Source organism: Daucus carota, chromosome 1, assembly GCF_001625215.2.
Source record: "Daucus carota subsp. sativus chromosome 1, DH1 v3.0, whole genome shotgun sequence".
NCBI classification, from domain to species: Eukaryota; Viridiplantae; Streptophyta; class Magnoliopsida; order Apiales; family Apiaceae; genus Daucus; species Daucus carota.
In genome coordinates, this window is record NC_030381.2 from 33929018 (window position 1) to 33949914 (window position 20897).

General features: G+C 32.6%; 1 protein-coding gene across 2 annotated transcripts; it reads right to left on the minus strand.

Moving 5' to 3' along the window:
• Positions 1 to 6663: 6663 nt before the first annotated feature.
• Positions 6664 to 13850, minus strand: LOC108204855 (casein kinase 1-like protein 10). 2 transcript variants are annotated; one of them, XM_017374498.2, is made up of 14 exons: positions 13069 to 13850; positions 12938 to 12978; positions 11042 to 11111; positions 10810 to 10958; positions 10629 to 10724; positions 10057 to 10127; positions 8918 to 8979; positions 8751 to 8814; positions 8573 to 8657; positions 8311 to 8437; positions 8049 to 8122; positions 7902 to 7965; positions 7337 to 7476; positions 6664 to 7234 (listed from the first exon to the last, which is right to left on the minus strand). In XM_017374498.2, the coding sequence occupies exons 1-14, from the start codon at positions 13142 to 13144 to the stop codon at positions 6956 to 6958; spliced, it is 1398 nt and encodes a 465-aa protein (XP_017229987.1). In that variant the 5' UTR covers positions 13145 to 13850; the 3' UTR covers positions 6664 to 6955. The 2 variants fall into 2 exon arrangements, with proteins under 2 accessions (XP_017229987.1, XP_063936945.1); XM_064080875.1 differs by having other exon boundaries at positions 7902 to 7962; positions 13069 to 13813.
• Between the last annotated feature and the right edge of the window lie 7047 nt (positions 13851 to 20897).

Sequence of the window (20897 nt, forward strand, 5' to 3'; positions counted from 1 at the left end):
TTGATACCGTTTTGAGTTCAGTGACCAACTTGATACATTAAGCCCACTTCAGTGACCAACTTGATAATTAACCCTTTATTTTATCATGGAGAGCATAAATTATTTGAAGTCATTGATTCCATACTGATGATTTAATGAATTTCTAGAATTCTAATTACGATTTTTCCTGATCTTAATATTATAGTACCTCATTTTATGTTATTATTACTATATACAAAGATATAAACATACATCATATTGTCAAAAAATTATATACTATCACTATGTGTTAATGATGCTACAAAAAATTATCACAATGCTAATAATCATATCCGAATCTAAGTTAATGACTAAAAACAAATTCAAACCTAACATCAGTGACTAAAAGGAAAAAAAATTTAGTTGAGTGGCAAGTTTCTAAAAACATAATAAGTTCGGTGACAAAAAAAATCTATTTTCCCTTTATTAAAATTCTACTTAATAGTACTCCCTCCGTCCCTATTTATCTGTCCACTTTGGAAGTAAAAATTTGTCCCTATTTATCTGTCCATTTATACTTTCAAAACTAATTTAATGATAGTTTTTCAAATATATCTCCATAATTTCAATTTTCAAGGCTTGACTTATTTAAAACTTGGTTGAATTCATGTTTTCAAGACATAAAGCAGATGTATTCCACCATTTTCAAGATATTAATTAGAGGTATTTAATGAAAAAGTTTATACAATCAATTATTCCTTGATATGTGTTTTTTTTTCCCAAAATGGACCGATAAAAAGGGACGGAGGGAGTATCTCTTACTACTTCCTTGTGACTTGTGAGAATGAAAAGTAGTGAAAATAATGAAATCGACATTTATTACATGTAAAGTGAGAATAATGGAGTAATGAACGGGTGCAGTTATTTTTATGATATGTTATTATTTTTGATGAATTTTGAAATATAAAATATTTATTGGGATGTTTAAAAAATAAAATGTAAAATAAACAATTGGGGAAAAGGTATCTAAATTTTTTCATAGAATTTATCCGCAGGATAATTAATTAATATTCTCACAATAGTGACGCTTGATGCTGTCATTTGCTGTTTTAAAAACTTATGTATATTGAATTGTATCATTTTTAGTTACACGATATAGGACTATCCAAAGAAGTAAATATGTGAACAAGATATATATTTCCGAGAACGTATAAGTAAAGATTTGAGTAGTCATGGCCTTTGAAATAAGAAGTCATTTTATTTTATATCAAGTAAAAATTGTAACTTGAGAGATTTTTAGTCATACAAGATTAGAGTGTCCAACAAAGTAAATCTACCAATCAGATAAATATTTTTAAGAATGTGCAAAAATATATTTGAGTAGGTCACACTTTTTCTTAAAAATCAAAAGATAATTTATCAAATAAAAGTTATAAACTCATGATTTATAACCCGACAGTGTAACACCATTAATCTGAAAAGAAAGAGCAAGCTTAGAAAGCTTGTTCTAGATATTCATGTAGGCAGATGTGTTACGTAAATATAAAAGAGTATTTCAATATAAAATCTATAAAATCTCCCCGACTGAAAATTCACACGAAATTTCGAAAGCTCCTGTTCCAATTTATTATATGTTCATTTTAAATCATCTATGCCTACCATTTGTGAATACAGTCACAAATTTTTTTGAAAAGAATAAAGATTTTATTCAACCCTTTTTACAATCGTGTTCATTGTAGTATAGTTAAATTGCATAAATTTTCTAGTATTAGTTTGATAATTAGAGGATTGAAATAACCGTTTTGATAAAAAAGAAAACTAATTTCTACCAAAATATTTTGAAGAGTTTTTTAAATTAATGGATTGACATCATATAGTTAAAGTATAAAAAGCAAATCAAACTACTATATATTATATAATTTCATACAAAACTATTAATGCAATCCAATAATTAAAATAATTATTTTATTAACTAGTCAAAACATGTCAAATACAATCTATATAATGCGCCGAAGCTGAAAATCAAGTTTCCACAACAAATTTGATCCAAATTTAAGGTTCTCTTTATTTATCAGAATTCTTTTAGATTTTTCTTGAATCATCAATAATTACATTAAGTCGGAAGAAATTTTATTTCCTTATTTTCCAAAAAACTAAAACTTATTTTAGGAAAAGATTATCACAATTATATAATATTTCTTATTATTAAATATTTAAAGATAATTTATTATTCCACATTTCCAAAACAAATATTTTTATTCAGAATAATACACAATTAAATATCTTTTCTAAATGCAAGAGCAACACCTAGCCAAAGCTGAGTTGGCAAGCATATTAAGCTAATTGTCTACTAGTTGTGAGTATTCGGAAATTTAGTTATCGAACTGGAATTATTTTGGATATCCAAATTTCCAAAAATATAAAATTTCATTTTTAAATATCGAATCGAATTAATTTCGAATGGAATCCAAACCATTAATATTAATCCGGATCGGATTCCAAATTTTTTAAAAAACTAAACAACAAAAAGTATCATATAACACAACTTTAATTGTGCATATAACACAAACTGCATGTGTATAAAAAAAATAAAAAAAATGAAATTCTTAAAATGAAATTATAATATCCATTCTACACCATATTAACTAGTCAAACAAGAGAAACACAAGGCACTATTTATTCAAATGAAACAAAATGCAAATCATGCAAATATGGAAAGCAGCAATTCTTTAAGTTCAACTTCAAATTAAAACCAAACTTTTTTAGAACATAATTATATAAATTACTACTAGATTAGAATAGTATAAAAGATATTTTTTACAAAATGTTGAATTTTTGATTAATTCAGATAAGTCCAAAAGTCTGTTTGAAAAACCGAAATTCCGAAATAATCTAAAAACATTTCATATACTGAATTATATTTTATCGGTTCGATATCCGAACCAAAATATTTCGGATATATCCATTTGGTATATAAATATCCGAACCGAATGCTCACCCCTATTCTCTACTGTCTAGCAAGCCAGACACTCCAAGGAATAAGGATCTTCCCTGTTGGCTTTATATTACCATCCACTGTATTTGCATATTGAAGAACAATTATCTATAATTAAAATATAAATAAAATACAGCTTCACATGATGTCTAGCCAAATTAAAATATTAAAATTATAATATACTAATACATTTACTAATAATAACAACAAAATATATTTTTTAAAATATAGATAATTATTACAGTATAATTTACTAACTATTATAATTTACATAGAGAACTTATTTAATATTATTTTAACTAACCATTTTAGCTATTCATCTTAAAGTTGCGGCAAGTGATTTATTATCGACGCCGCAAGTGATTTATTATTGACAAATGGTTAGTGTTCCGAAAATTCCCGATTTAATTGATTAATCCCCTGCATTGTTAACGATTTATTCAATTTTTGAAATCTGATTAATTTTTATAAGTTTTTCATAATCGAAATATATATAATAATTTATTAAATTAGTATATAATATCATTTTAAACATGAATAATTATAGAATTTATGATATAGTAAAGATATATTTGTTAATAAATAATCAATATAATAATAGTTAAATATTAAATAATATTTTAATATTAAAATACATCCGATTTTCACTCTCATTAATCTCTGATTTTTGATTAATCCTAAATCGGTAAATCACCGATTACGTCCGATTCCCGATTTCTTTAACACTGCCAATATTCATATACAGATAATAATAATCTACGTGTCCGGAAAGAGTCTTCGTAGTCATAACATTTTATTCTTTCGGCTGATGATCTTTTTCTCAACGTCTCAAAAATATGGACGTTACTGAATGGACTTTTTGTACACACAGCCTGAGAGTGATAGATTTCGTATCTTTGTTTCACCATAATTCCTCGACTTTGGTCCCGCCTCCAGAGTCCAGAGTATATACCACCAAAAATTGATAAACTTATATCACCCTGTCACACACGTATTCTGCACCCATATTTCATTTGGCACTGAACGAAGGTGCATGTACGAAGACTTAACGTTTCTTTTAAATATATTTGTGTCCACCATTTTGATTGGATTTTATTCAAATCTTATGAGTACAACATTAGGGTTAAAAATGGGGTGGGGAAAATGGGGAACCCGCACCAACCCCCGAATGGGGCAGATCCGCCCGCTAATATGGGGAATGGGGGTAGTGACGGGGATTGATTTTCTGCCCCGTCAAAATATGGGGCAAGTATGGTATTTGTTGAATACCGTCGGGGATTCCCCGCCCCGCCCCGCATATATTTAAATAAATAAATAATTATATTTAAATAAATAAATAATTATATTTAATATAATATATTTATTATATTTAATATTATTATTTTATAATACACAAAATTATAATTTTACAATGTATAACATGTCTTTTTGATTTCTATCATATTTAGTTTTTTGCTTTTAATATATATGTTTAGTATATTTTTATTAAATTATGAAAAAGAAATTAGTAAATTAAAGTAATTATTTAAAATGTAATATTATAGCAGCGGGGCGGGACGGGGCGAAATTATATTAAATCCCCGGTGAGGTGGGGATGGGGAATAAAAATAAATCCCCGCGGGGAATGGGGCGGGGACGGGGCAGGAAAAATATATATGGGGCGGGGCTGGGAAATGAAGTCCCCGCCCCGAACCCGCCCCATTTTTAACCCTATACAACATGGCAATTGGCAACGCCGCAACGATGGTTGGTGATGGTATGTTCCATAACGTTTGCATTCTTTATAATTCTGTATATTATAATGGGACTGTTTAGATATGTTTAAAAAAAATGCTTCATGAAAAAATAGACCAGAAATGAAAAATAAATTAAAACTTAGAAGTGATTAAACTGTTTGGTAAAGAAGTGAAACAAAAGTTAACATTTTCTGTTTCTTATAAGTGTTTCGGGTTTTTCACACAAACGAATCATAAAAATCGAATTTTTCTCGAAAAAAGCCACAAAGTGGGTATTGCGAAACAGTCACAGGTCACAGTGACATGGTCATATGGTAGGCTATCAGAAGAAATCTATCTAGAAGGGAGTTCATTTCGTGTCGCTAGGAAAGTATGCAAATTTGATTTCTGGAATGTAAACTTAATGTTAAATTATTCAAAAATAACAAAATAATATTTTTGATCAAAAAAAAAAAAAACTACTCAAACAATTTAAAATATGGAATCCACATATCTAACACGTTTAAAAATCGATATTCAACACATTTAACAATTGACGCACGTAGTTGAATAGAATTCATGAATACTGCAGATAAAAATATAAAATTAATAAAATTTCTGAATTTTGCAATTAAAGCAGTTAAAAAAGAGATGCTATAAATAATATTGAAACAAATCTCAACTCCATTCGGACATTTCTTTTTATAATAATACTCAACCTCGTTTCTTATTATAATAATACTCAACCTCCTAATTTGATGTTGATCCTGCTATATTTCTCGATTTTTTTTGACATGTAAAAGATAGATGACTAAAATTAGATTAGTTACATTTGTAAAACCTCTATCTTTATTAGGTATGACTTTAGATAATATAATTATACATATTATATAGTATAACCCAAAACTTCTTACTATAGTTTTAGATAATTACTAATATATTACTATATTATAGCCAGCAAAGCAGCACAACCAGCACTTACTGCCATTACCACCAACCTCCAGTGAAAAAGAGAGAAGCAGAACTAACATTGAATTTATACTCACAATTCACAACAAAGCAACACACCACACCAACGACCTCGAGTTAAATAACGAAGAAAAAAGAAGCATAATAAAAATGAAAGGCGAACTCACAACAAGGTACTACGACCACTTCCTCCACAAGTACTATTCTCACTTAGAAGGTAATGTTATAAGTAACACCACATCCAACTCTAACACCAACTTATAAATGTCTTAGATCTAACCTTCCCGGTCAAAGAGGGAAGTATAATGTGTGACAGCAGTGAGCAGTTGGTGGCATTATGATCACACCTGTCATTATATATCATATATTTATGTGTACACTCAATGCTCTAAAAATCCCCGATTAATCCTCGCAATGTCGCCGACCGATTCAAATTTTTAGTCATTATAAAATTTTCTTGATCGAAATATATATAATGATTTAGCAAAAGTAAAATACTATATCATTTTAAATATGAGCAATTATAGAATTTATGATATAGCAAATATATATTTATTAATAAATAACCAAAACATAATAACTAAATATTAAATAATATTTTAATATTAAAATACATCCAAGTTTTCACTCCGATTAATCCTAAATCGGTAGATTAACCGATTACCGATTTCTATAACACTATGTACACCACATAATATCCTCCATAAACTTATTATCAACCACTTTAGAAATCAGCTTTAACAAATCACTAGTACTTCTGAGTTCTATTTTTCAAGCAAAAAAAAATCTGTCAAAGCAGCAGGTATATTTAGTGTTTACAAATTACAATGCAAAACTACTGCTGGCACTTGACTTCGAAATAAATAATCAGAATGAATTAATGCACACAAATACAGAATGACCAAAATTCACAACACTTGATCCAAATGCACTTCATCCAAATCAACTCCCGGAAGTAAAGGAGAAACAAGTTGATAAAGCAAATCTCATTATCAATTCAACTTCCGTATAAAAGGGAGTCAGATATGTAGAAAAAGAACAAGCAATTAAGTTTATCACTTGTGTCATGTATTTCATCAGTAGTTCTTATAATTATCTTGTTCACATCTTGGCACATGTATACTTGTGCAATCCTCAATGTAATTTGTAATACATATTTGCTACATTTCTCAGGAAAAAACAGTTGAACATGAAACGAGTTCAAATTTATTTTTCGTTGGAATAGTAAAGATACCATGGTGCTCGGAGGGTCCTTGGAGATGTTGATAAGTAAAAAGAAACATACTGGCTCAGTAAAGATGCAAACAGATTGCAACACTTACTTCCTCTTTCCCGAGCCAATGGTAAGCAGCTCAAAGCTCCGGAGAGCATCATCACGGCCACCTCTTGATGGTAAGGCTCGGGTAAAGGATGATGGCTTTGGCTCAAAACCAGGTTGGATCCTTTGGGTGGTCGACAGACGACCACTGCCTGATCCCAGTCGATTTAGCCTGTTTTCACTGGGTTCACCAGAGGAGCTAGGCCGACTGCTTGATGCGACTGCCCTCTTTGAAGCACTAGCAGCTCGAGAAACTCGTCCTCTTACTGGTTCGGCTTGCTGCAAATAGTGAAAAAAGCATCTGTCAAAACTAGATATTTACAGAACTATAGATCAATTTTACCCAAAATCGTGACATCAGTACGTGAACTTCAATCTTACCATATCCTTTGATGAAGGTACATTATCAGAAGATCTGTGTCTTAAGTGATCACCACGCAGATTAGCACCAGAACTAGAACCTTTCCGTCTAGCAAACGCCTCAACTGCCCCAGACAATCGATCTCTCATCTCTCGCTTCACTAAATGAAGAAAAATGGAGAACATAACATAATCAGATTTCATACTCAAATCCATTAAATTCATTACTAGCCAATAGAATTAATGAACATTTTCATTTATAAAAAACACTTTCGTGATCTTCACTTAGTAGGACAATGGGACTAAAAACATTTATACAGAAAAATATTAGCAAAGCAGAAGTTTAGCTGACTAGTATTCTTTATTCAAAAAAGTAAGAAGCAATCACTTTTGATCTGCTTTCAAAATAGTGACCCCACTTTTAAAAAAATAAAATTGTGAAATACAAAGGCAGAGAGATGAAATTTTGAGTCGAAGGGAATGCCATACTGAATCTAGCAAATATCAAAATAACATGCGAATTTCAGCAAAGCATGAAAGCTTAATAAAAAATGTACTTCAAAACTTGAAGCTATTTGGCATATACCTGGTGTCTTTTCTGCTCTATCTATAGTGGGTCCAGGATTTAAAGGTAATTTCCCACTTGGCTGCTGAAAATAAGAGGAATAATATACACATGAGTTCTGATTCAATTACTGGAAATTCTACACAGCAATTCAAGAGTACTACATACCCGTGATTTTGAACTGGAACCAATCTGTGGATACTTTAATATGGTCCAATCAAATACATAGTCAAACTGATACCCTGCACCAGTATTGATGAGTTGACAAATATTTTACTCCAAAATAAATAAAATGTGAAAGAAGTCGGGATCAACTTTAAGGATTTACACTGATAAGATGAATTTAGGAAATTTAATGTGGGTGTTTCTTCAGGGTCAAGTGGAGGGGAATAATGATAACACCAACAAAAAAGAACTAGAAGAAAATAACCTTCTCTAATGAAAAGATCACGGAAAAGCCTCTTCATATATGAATAATCTGGTTTGTCATCAAACCGCAGGGAACGGCAGTAATGGAAGTATGATATAAATTCCGATGGGTAAGATTTGCAAAGCACCTGGAAATATGAAACAGCAGAACATCAATTCCATTATATTCTTTTCAGTAGGCTCAGGCTGCTGCATATAATATGAATTTGTTACAAGTTCAATCAAATTTCAATAAGTGTTCTTTCTCATGGGAGAAACAATACCTCTACTGGAGTTAGCATCTTTTTCTCACTTATTCTGTCATACTTCTGTTTTTTTGTGCCAGCTTTTAGTCCCTGCCAAGGAAGGCTAGAAAATCCAAATAGAAACAGGAAAGAAGTAAAGAACCACATCAAATTAAAAAATTAGAAATAGTATCATTTAGGCTTAAATTATATATACCTTCCACGCAGAAAGTACATAAGCACATAACCCAGAGATTCCAGATCATCCCTCCTGCTTTGCTCTGCAAAATCAGCACATCTTGCAATTTTTACTCAAGAACAAGTGGCTTATCATAGATAACAAAGAGATATTTAGTAGAAGTTGAAGAGAGTGAAGCAACTCACCAACTCCAAGGTGGGTGTTAACACTGGCATACCGAGCTGTTCCTGTCAGATTCTTGTTTTCCCTGCAAAAAATAGTTGTTAATAATGAAGTTTGCCTTTTTGAATACAAGAGTTATTTATGGATAAGGAGAATGTAAAGGGTGCAATTATCAAAGGAAAGTTTTAAATAGCTGAAAAATTTTGCTACTCTGCATCATTTTTGGGTGACCATAACAGGAGAAAAAAGTATACAATTATTGACTATGGTTGCATGAGAAAGGCTCATAATGCAGATCAAGCTAATTGTCAAATATATTAAGTTACAACTTGTGTCTAAATACTCATCAAATAAGTTGTAGTTTAAATAGTAAGCAAGGAGACACTTATATTTCATTGGCCAACTATAAGTTTATGATTTTACTTGGCAAAGTCAATATTACTTTTACTACACGGAACTTTGTCTGTCACTTTAAATTTGATAGTAATGTGTAATTAATATTTTGATTTGTAGCTTATTTTATCTTATTAGGAAGAAAAAAGTGTACTTGTATATTCTGTTTAGGAATATTTTAGACTTAGATGGCGATAGTTATCTACAAGAACTCTAGACAGAAACTCCCTCCGTCCCATTTATTTTGGCCTAATTTTTATTTGTTGGTCAAATTGACCAAGTTTTGACCTCAAATAAAAACTTATCCTTGATGCTTTTTATAATTTGTAAATTGAATCTTATAATACATTGAATATAGCTTATGATCATAACTTTTGGAATAATAATTATTATAATATAATATAAGCAATTTTCAATATTAAATTGGTCGATTTAACCAGAATTTGGTCAAAGTGACAAAATTGGGACACAGGGAGTATTTCAGAAGAATAGGTTGTTACAGTCCGATATCAGCAAGACTTCAACCACCCCGAGCTGAACCATTTAGCTTCATTAGAGCTGGGCACTACTGGGCGTGTTCCTATTATCCAGTAATTTCACTTCTTCAAGTGTAGGATCTCTATAAAAACAGTTGTAATCTTCATCAACTGACAGAGTAGAACATTACGAATCTATATAGGTTGCCATTATCAAGATTTTTTTTAAAAATGAGTTCGGAAAGTTAGGATTCCACATTAGCAAAACATCACAAATAGAGAGGATATAATACCTGTAGGGTATATGCTTGTGTGTTTGAAGATCCCTAAACTTTTTAGCAAGGCCATAATCAATTACATACACCTGTCATAAAGGAAACAAAGCACAAACAGTCAAGTACAATTAAATAGCTAAGAAGTGTAAAAATTCATGAAAAGAATCCTAGAGAATGCTTAGTTTTTTGTTTACTTCTCAAAATAAGTGGCACCTACAAATATAAGTAGGATGATAGTCCTCACCCAAACACGTCTCAGGTTGAAGTGTTGAACTTATTTGTTATTCAAAGGTAGTGCCAGTAAAATGTTTGCACGTACATGTACTCGATCAAATGCAGAAACAATAAGCCTGGTGCATCGTGCATTATTACACACACACATGCATGTATATAGATAAGCACCCACATGGCAGCACTTTAAAAATAAGATGAATCCACATTTTTATGATCTGAAAATTTGATAGATATGTTTACTACTCCAAGTACGTACTTAAGTATACACTAGTGAAATAGTTCAAGATGCATTTACCAACAGCTTCAACTTGAATGAAGAAGTACAAAATTAAATATTAAATTGTAGTACAACATACCTGATTTGCTTTTCGCCCTAACCCCATTAAAAAATTATCAGGCTTTATATCACGATGAAGAAAACCTCTTGAGTGCATATATTCAACTCTATTTATCTATATGTAACAGATTAAAAAGGTAAACGTTAGTAATGCTACTGATACAATAAGACAGACAATATACAAGGCACAAAGCACTTACCAACTGATCTGCAAGCATCAACACTGTTTTAAGTGTAAACTTGCGGTTACAATAGTTAAACAAGTCTTCTAGACTTGGTCCAAGAAGGTCAATAACCATCGCATTGTATTCCCCTTCAACTCCAAACCACTTGAGATGAGGTATACCGGCTTTATAATATGACCAAACACTTAAATATGTTAAAAAAAATTCTTAAATAATTGAAACAGAAGAATAGGACGTGGGAACTTACTTCCCCCTTGGAGTAGCATGTATAACTTAGACTCGTAGTGGAGCTGAGGATGTTTGGTCTTGGCTGATTCCTGAAATGAGGTAAGAAGGAAAACAAAAGACGACCTTGTAAGAGCTTTCTTAAGCAATGCAGAGCTGGAGATGCCAGCAATTAATATTTGAGAGATACAAGTAGAATAATAAAAATCTTCATGTCATTGCCAGTAAAAGAAACTCAAACAGATGGAAAAGTATTTATTTCTAAAAACTAAAGAACAGATAAACCTCCCTAGTTTTAGATCTCAATTTATTGGACTCGGGAGGTGTTTGCCCAACATTCCTAGCTCCCCTTTCGACCAAGAAGTTGAGGTTTAAAGCCTCAATAGAGAAGAAATATATCCAGAGTTCTTATTTTACAACACTTTAAATCAAGGAACACGCCTGTGATTCCCAATATCATTACCAAGCAAAAGGATGAAAGGTCTTACTTATAGATGTCGATCCTGTTGTCATTACCATTACAAGGACAGAACACACATGTAATATCTTCTACCAAGTAGTGGAACGTATATTATGCTGAAGTATATTAAAAAAGGTTTTTTTCCTTTTCTTTTGATACCTCATTCTGAAACTCAGCCTCTGCTATATTAACCCTAAAAAGTTTGCCCTGAATTAATAATCACATTGATTGTACAGGTTTGTTTCAGAAAGCATACAGCTTTGTGGATTTGCCAAAGATATTTCAATCCAAGCCAGATATGTGAAATTTTTTCTTCTGTTGTAGATCTACTTATCAATACCAGTCGAACAACCAATATTCATCTACATTCTTTTACCCCCATCAGAGCATCTCCAATAGAGGCACATGGAATGTCATCACATAACAGAATGCATCATGGAATGTCATCTCTATGATGTTGATTAAGGGCTAAACCAAAGTATCTCATCCGAAAAACAAACAATTCCATGTTTACCCTCCAAAGACGACATTCACACTTAAAACGGCAACTATAAGACCATCAGGAACACTAATCCAAAGTTTTGACATCTGGGCTATCAGGTATGCCAAGCTCAAGAATAAATGCTCCAAAGTTATTTTCGCATAATATAAAATTCAACCCGTGTTGGGTAACAAATTTATTACAAATTCACTAACTTTACCACCAAAATTAGTTATAGGGAAGACACAGTTAGCAGCTGAAAAAAAGCCTAATCAATAAGCACATAATAATTACTCGAAAATGAAGATATCAGAATTCTACCAAAGCAAACAAATTTTGGTATTTGTAATAATTTACTCTGTTGTACATGTGTTGCCTTTGTTCTCCAAAACATACGACAGGATATTTCCACCTAAGGTACCCATCTTCTAGCGCTCTTATACTTAAGACACAATAGACAAAAGAAAAGAGTAGGTAATTAGGGTTATACACATTGTTAAACTTAACAAGTTTTGAATTCAAAAACCAATAATCTTAAAGTTTTCGTCTGAATTCTGGCACAAATATTCCTAGCTTATCAGATATTCTCCTGCCATTCTCCTCTCCCAAACAGGTGCAATTTTTCTATGCATAGAAAAAAGAATCTCAAGGTTCTATGTGTCACAACCCCACATGCCATGACTGATAAGGTTTATGTTATGCTATAACCTTAAGCTACCCAGTACAGCAAATACATAAATCTTTAGCAATCACATTTCATAATAAACAAGTAGGATTAGTGTGCGTCATCTGACGAAATGATAGTTTCTGAAATATCACAGATATGCTAACCAGATATAGTAAAACAACACATACCATAACAAAATCTCAAAACTTTATTCCAGGTAATCGAAACATATAGTTACATATACCAACCAACAATTTATTAAAACAGTCTCTAGCATTTGAAAATTTATTATTAAAAACACATCACTCACCAGCTTAACAGCAACTTCTTCTCCGGTTTGCACATTTACTCCTGTAAACAAATCGAAACAAAGTACTGAGTAAATATTGAAAATACAACATAACAGTGAGAAACAAAATCTCGACAACAAAGTAACCATACCTAAATAAAGTTCCCCAAATGATCCACTTCCAATTTTCCTCCCAAGCTTAAACTTGCCACCAACAACATGATCCATATCAACCAAATCAAATTATCCCCCAGATAAACAATCAAAACCCAGTTTCTCACTCTTATACAACTAACAAAAACTAACACACTATATGATCTTGAAAGCCGTAAATCATTTCAGATCCAACAAGAAAAGCAATATTAATAAACGATCACACTAACCCACCTGTCCAATAATCAAATAATTAACCCCAAAACATCTGATCCCAAAATTACAAGCACATAATCAATTATACATACATGGGTCATATAAAATACTGTATCAAAGCAAAACAACAAATATTAAGCTCAATCTACCAATAAAGATTGAAACTTTCAAGAACTTTGAATACCCCATTAACAAAAAGATTGAAACCCTAAAGTCTAATTGAATTAAAACCACAAAACAGTAGGCTAGAACAACAAGTTAGATGTAAAAATCCTAACTTTATGATACATTGGCTTAGGAGTGGACTAAACAAGTGAAAAAGTGATGATTAAAGTAGGGAAAGATTCAAGAAATAATGAGGATTTGAAGAAATAGTGTGAAATATTTGAGGGGTGATATATAGATATAGATGTTTGTATGTGTACAGTGAGGGATCTGTGTAATAAAAGAAAGTGAGAGAGAAATAAGGGGTTTGGTAAGAATTGATTCTGAAAAAGGGGAATGAGAGACAGAGAAAAGGGATGATATAATGAAGAGGAAGAAGAGGGTGATGGAGGAGTATATACAGGAGCATAAAGAACGATCATAAAATAATATGTAAAAAAAAATAAAAAAAATCAGTGAGAGTGTAATTTTTGTCAAATTTTCCGTTGTTTTTTCAAAAATTTCACGATATTTGTTGTAATTTATATTTTATTCATAATAATATAAAGAATAAATATAATCTAATATTTTATAATATAATGGATTTATTTTTGTAAAAAAAATGAATTACACTTAATCAAAGAAGACATGAAACAAGAATTAATCAGTTAATAATCGAATAATTAATCCGTTCGACGAGTTATGAAATATGGATTAACCACCTACTTTTAGAATAATAATAAATTTTTATAATCAATTTTAAACGAGCAACAATCACATTTAATAAATTTTAAATTAATCAATATTTGGACACGATTGGATAGCCGGGTTTATACTCTTTTGTCTCAGAGACACCCGGGTGCCAAAAATAAAATAAAGAAACAATCAATATTTATATTAGCCGGTTAACTGGTTAAGTTATTAACACTAATTCTCTCTAGCCCAGCCCCTCTTTTGTCGTAGCCGCCTGGGGCTTCCATCGGTTTTCACCGGTGGAAAACCCCGAATCATTTGATTGCTTTGTTTTTCTTCTTAGTTTTTGAATAATACATCTTCCCGGGAAATTTTGATCTAAAACCATCGGAGATTTCGCTGTCTCTCTTCCAAACGGGTGAGTTTTAGCCCGATTTCTTTTTTTTTTTTGTGGTTCTGCTCCGGATCTGTTCTCGGGAGAATTCTTAGATCTAAAATCATCGGAGATTTCGTTGTCTTTCTTCTCTGTTTCAAGCGGGTGGATTTTCAGTTCGATTTCTCTTGTTTCTGTGGTTTTGCTTCAGATCTAAGGTTGTTTTCTCTCCCTGGTGAGAGTTTTGTTTTTCGCTTCTTAATTGTAAGCGGGGTTTTGATTTGGTGATGAGAGTTTGTATGGAATCGCCGTTTTGGTCGATAGCTCAAACGATAGCTCTGTCAGGGCATGATGAAGAGGGTACCAGTAATTCAACGAGGATGCATGAAGCGGGTACTTGTATTTGTATATACATTTTCTTCAAAATATCGTTTAACTGTCTCTTTACGAGAACAGGCGATTGCAAATCACTGTTTGTTCGACTCGATCATTGGTGTAGATGCCGTATGGCTTTTTATTATTAGATTAACACCTTTGTTTCAAAAAAAATCAATATTTATATTATTTTATTTAGTTGTTTTTATTCGTATAATAGGAAATGATCTAATATATGTTTTTTCACGGTATTTATCTATATATTGACAATTAGCATGGAGTTTTCATTTTGCATCTGAGTATATATTCAAATATTCTACCAAATTTGAAAATTCCCTATTTGTTATGATTGGCATATTTTATAATTAGAAATATTTTGATTCTCGTGAATTTATAAAAACATATATAAAAATCGCTGAACTCATGCAAGACGAGGTCATGGCCTAATACATTGTTTAAACAACAAAATTGAGTTTATATGAATATATGGGCGATTCAATACTACTCCTAATTATATGGGATGATTAATCAGAAATATCTTTAACCTTTTTCACTTTTTGTCATTTGGCTCAAGTTTAGTAAATTGGGAGTAACACGCGGCTCAGCTTTTTTAGAGAGCTAAGAGAAAATAAGTAATCGTTTGAGCTGTTTTTGACTTTTTGTTGGCAATCCTTATTATTATTATTTGATTGATCAATCTTTCTTGACTTTCATATATTTCAGATGAGTCCAAATGTTTTAACAAATTTATCTTGCTAAAATTTTCATGCTATTCAGCAGAAGATGATCTAAACCATACAGACAATTAGCATATTTTGTGATCAAATAATTGGCAGACAGGGTTGGACACTGGCACCAGGCCTAACAGATGCTCCTGTTAGAGCAAGTCCAAGAGAAGCCCTATAACTTGTCTTAAGTTATAATTTAAGGCACTTGATGAAAAATGTTGATCCAAAAGTGTCCTAGTGATGCCTTATATCACTAGGACAATCTCTTCAAGCCCTATTAATAGGGCACCTCTCTCCTTGCCATATCCAATATTTTAATATAAAATTTTATATCCACCCTCTTTCTCTCTCTACTTTATATTGTGTTTTAATGATGAAAGGAAGACTTTAATAATAAAATATTAAACATATATTGAAAATAAGGCACATTGTTGGAGTTGAACTTACATAACCATGTCCTAAATCACTAGGACATCATATTTTATATTATATTTGAGGCTCTAACTAGGACATTGTTGGACTTGCTCTTATAATAAGAACCATAGTTGTACTTGCAAGTATACATCAAGACATAAGAGCAAAATCACCAGGATACCATCTAGAGTAATAAACTACTCTTTTATATAATCTACTAATTGAAACACATGTAGAGCCCTCTTTCTCTATATTTTAATCCTCATGCTTCCTCTCATCAGACTAATATCAATCAGTCCAGAATGATTTGAATCTATCATTTGTCCTGAGAAGGGACCGGCGTGGGGAACACATCATCAATCAGGCCGTAATTATTTGTCCCTTTTTTGTCACCGGAAAGGGCCGTTTGATGAGCCTCATTAGACTTTCCCTAAATGATTTGTTCCCTGTGACTAGCTCTCCTAAAACGTGTTGACGGAAGTTACAAAATGGATCATATACTATCAATATTCAAAACTACAAGCACTTCTATCTGACTAAAAATATCTAACAAAAAATTAAGGAACAACAACGATGACAACACATGTGCGGAGAACATATGCAACTTGAAACAGAAGACCAGAAATAGACTTGCCAAATGTAAAACAACCACCTTGCTAAGTTTTGAACTGTTTGTTTGCTTAGCTATGATACGGTTCTGCAGTAATGAACAAATTGGGACGAGGTTCAGCTCAAGCAGATCCATCCTGCTGCCAACTGAGTTTGGAAGGTAAGACTTCAGAGGCGAAGAAGCTTTCTGCAGCTGTAGGATGCTTTTACATATTAAAGTATTATTATACAAAGGCATAAAAAGGTTATATTACACATGTTACAGTTACAACAAATACTGCTTGCGCAATATAATTCAGAACGACTAGAAATGATTACACAACTCCTACAATTCTACAGAACTGTAATGCTGTCGAGTTTCAGCATACTATATTTCAGTTTATTAGTTCCCGTTGAAACTTCCAGTACTAATAAATCGTATAATCTATTTGCAGGACAATCCTCTTTATTTTGTTTCTGAATAACTTGTCATGTGAAACATGGCAGATCATGACCTGAACGGAATACGTAGTGGGCCTTTTGCGTTTTGAGTTCTTGGAGAGTGATCTTACTGGAATGGAAATCCACAGCAGGTCTTCTGCATTTTGAGTTCTTTTTCTTCAGTTTTGCTGAAAAGATAAAAAAACTGAAGTTTAGAAGTAATCACCTAAAACCAAGGTTCAAGCTATATTTGCTGGCACTCACACATTTTTTAAAATAATGCATTTTACAATAGTCATTTGTACATGGGGATGCTAGAGTAAAAAAAATAAAACAGGGTCGGGTACCAAATCTAGGCATTTCATATTAGCTTTAATATTAAACTTATCAGGTGAAGCCAATAAAATAAACGGCCTTAGATGAGAGCATACGACACGGTGAAAACTGAAAGTACAAACAAATATAATTTTTGCTATGTTTATACTTCTGATATCCTAACTTTGGACTAAATAAGTCAAAAGCTTCTCTACTAACAGATATTTTATTCAGTCAGATCAATTAGAGTAATTGAAAATAATGTTTCACTTTGTAGATTTAACGGGATTAGAATGCACACAAATTAAAGTAGGGTTATAAACCTTCAGCCATTCACATGCCTTTGCTGCAGTGGCGGTTACTTGTCAACCTGCAAGAATAAGCACATAACATCAATAAATTGGACACTCAGATTTTTTTTTTAAACTTTTACAGATGAAGAAACCTCACAAGACCTGAAATCATAGATCCTTGCAAACATGAGGACGGTAAATAAAGAGTTTGGAGTTCAGAGGTACAGGTGCAATATAATATATCAACTTATACGAATCGAGGAGAATTTTTAAGAACAACGATCTACACGCACGTGTATCAAGCTTTTTAAAATGTAAGCGTCAACTGATTCAAAATTAAATGAAAAAGACAAAATAATGCAGAACTGACTACTGGTAGTAACAGAAACCTGATAACAGAATAAATTGATGCACAAGGATCATACTGCTCCCTTCTCTCCTGTATGTTTTGATCTGTTCCTTGTAATGCTTCTTTAGTATGATGCTTGGCGGCTGCAACCTTCTACTTTGTTGCAACAGAAGGTGCTTCCTCTGTTCTAGGTGCATTTGAACATTTTCTCCAATCACTAGTGGTTTCCTTCCTCATTGAAGAACTCAACTTACCTTCCAATCTGAATTTGCTGGACAAACATTCTGCAGTCTATGCTATCTTCTGAAACTCTGAATTTTGCAAAATGTAAGTGATCACAATTCAACGGACATTAGTAAGTGAAACAAATAGGCATTAGTACTACTGACTAAATAAAACTGAGGAGTCCGGTACAAAGAGATTCACAATAACTCATTTAACTGTAAAAAAACAAATCACGTTTCTTAACTCAATACTGTTACAATAAGTGCAGTGAACATAATATTACCTTAAAAAAACTACATAGAAAACTTAATGCAACTTATACATCCAATACAAGAGACTGCAACTCAAAAATTAAATGTTTTAATGCTGACACTGTATCTAATACAAAAAAAAAAAAAAAAATCATCACAAGCGATACTGAAATAATACTCAAATTTAATACATTGGAATAACATCAAGCGCAAGATACTCTGAACCAAATCTATTTTGTGTTGCAATCAACACACACTTTATGATTTTTTGTTAACTGGATCACAGTCCTATTAGGAGTGCTAACGAAACCAAATGTTATTGCAAGTTCTTACTGTGCCTCAACAGAAGTACCTATTTTGTCCCTCTTCAGCATCATGCAATCCTAGGTAGTCTCTGGTACATATACTTCTAGCTCTTTCTGTTGAAAAAGAGCATCATGGGCATCACTTATGTCATTATAAGATGGGTGGGAGTCGTCACCTGCTACAAAAGCATGTACTTCTTTTCCGACCTCAATCCAGCTAGAAGATGCCTTCTTTTCAAGCCTTCGTTTCTCATACTAAAGCGCAAATTTGCTGCCTCTCTCCTCTCGCAGAAGCGGTATAGGCCCTAGGTGAAAGGACACACACACCCATATTTTTGGGATCTAGATCAATTATTTTCTTCGAAACCTTTTCAGCGAGTTCAATATTGTTGTTAGATCTACATGCGGTCAACAGAGCTAACCAGATAGTTCCAGTTTGCCTAGTTTTCATGTTAGAGATAAACCTGTAAGCTTCCTCCAATTATCCTGCTCGAGCTAAAAGGTCCGAGGTAGCAGCATAGTGCTCCAAACAGGGAGAGATTGCATAATCCCCAGTTATACTGTTAAATATTTCAAAGCTTCGTCTGCCATTCCCCCATGGCTACAGCCTACATGCAGCGGAAACAGCCAGAAATACCACATCGTTGGGTTTCACTCCATCCAAAATCATCTGTCCATGAAAGAATATTGCATCATGAGGTTGCCATTGTAAAGCATAATCCATTATCATAGGTCATAGCTGTCCATGACACCATGTCGGGCTATTTATATCATCAAAAATCCATCCAGCAATCCTAATATTCCCACATTGGGCATACATGTCTACCAGGGAGCTAGGCTATAAAAACATTAGCATCAAAACCACAACTTAATATGTAATCATGAAGTTGCCTCCTCAGAAGCAGCGTTTTCAAAGCAGCGTTTTCAAGTGAGCACAAGCAAGAACTATGCTTGAAAAAGAAACTTCAACAGGCCTAACGGCTAACTCCAGCCATCACCATCTGCCTGAACAAGTTCAAGCATTCATCAAACAAACCATTTTGTACACAACCTGTAACAACACTGTTCCATGCAACCTAACCCCGACAAGGCAACAAAAAAAGTACACTATACGAATCTCACGTCCTTGTACAGTTTGCATTAATCAAGCTACTTCTTATAAAAACATCCTCTCCAAGCTCACACCTCAGACATATCCATGAATCTCCTTCCCTATTAAAACATCCACATATTCAACAATAATATGTACACTAGACCGAGTAAAAACATCAGGCTGTAGTTCATCGCTACCCATCTCCCTAATCATCCTTAAAGCTTCATTGCGAGCATACCCTGCAATCACAGTGTTCCAAGAAACAATGTCCTCAACAGGCACCGCTTTTCTGACCTCATCGATCACTAAACCACAACCCTTTCAACAAATCCCCCCTCTCTCAAACCTTCCATCAAACACCTGTTGACCTCAAAATTCATTTAAAGTAATGAAAAATCGTAAAAAAAATAAGAAATAAAACCGGATATTAAGGAGTATAACAAAAAAAATAAATTAAGATTCGATAAAAGTACCTTTATATTTCTTTTTAAAAGGGTGATTATCACATTCATCTCCGTCAAATACGTCACCACGGCGAACATCTCATCAATTCAACATTATCACGAATAACGCAAATGCATCTGGACCGTCCATTTGCCGCTGCCTTTGATTCTAAGTACGTTGCTTCATCTTCCTCTTTGCATTCTTCATTTATCATCTACTCATTCATTTTATCTGCCTATTTCCAGTCTAATTATATTTTTATATGCTCAGTTATCGATATTTATCTACTTAGCATCATCAATTAACATTATCACGAATTACGCAAACGGTTAATTATTTTGCATAAATTGTAATTGCGTCATGTACTGCTGAATTCTTATACTCACACGATGAAGATTGAAACATTAGTGAGGGTCTGTATTGTTGTTTTGGATATAGGAATTGTACTCTTTATACGTATCGGTTTGATTCTGTTAAGTTTGATTGAGTTAAGCCGAGCTAGAGAGAGGCTTTGTCTCGTAAGAATCTTTCGAGTTTGTGCCTGATTTCTACAGTGTTATAGCATTTTAAAATCGAATGAA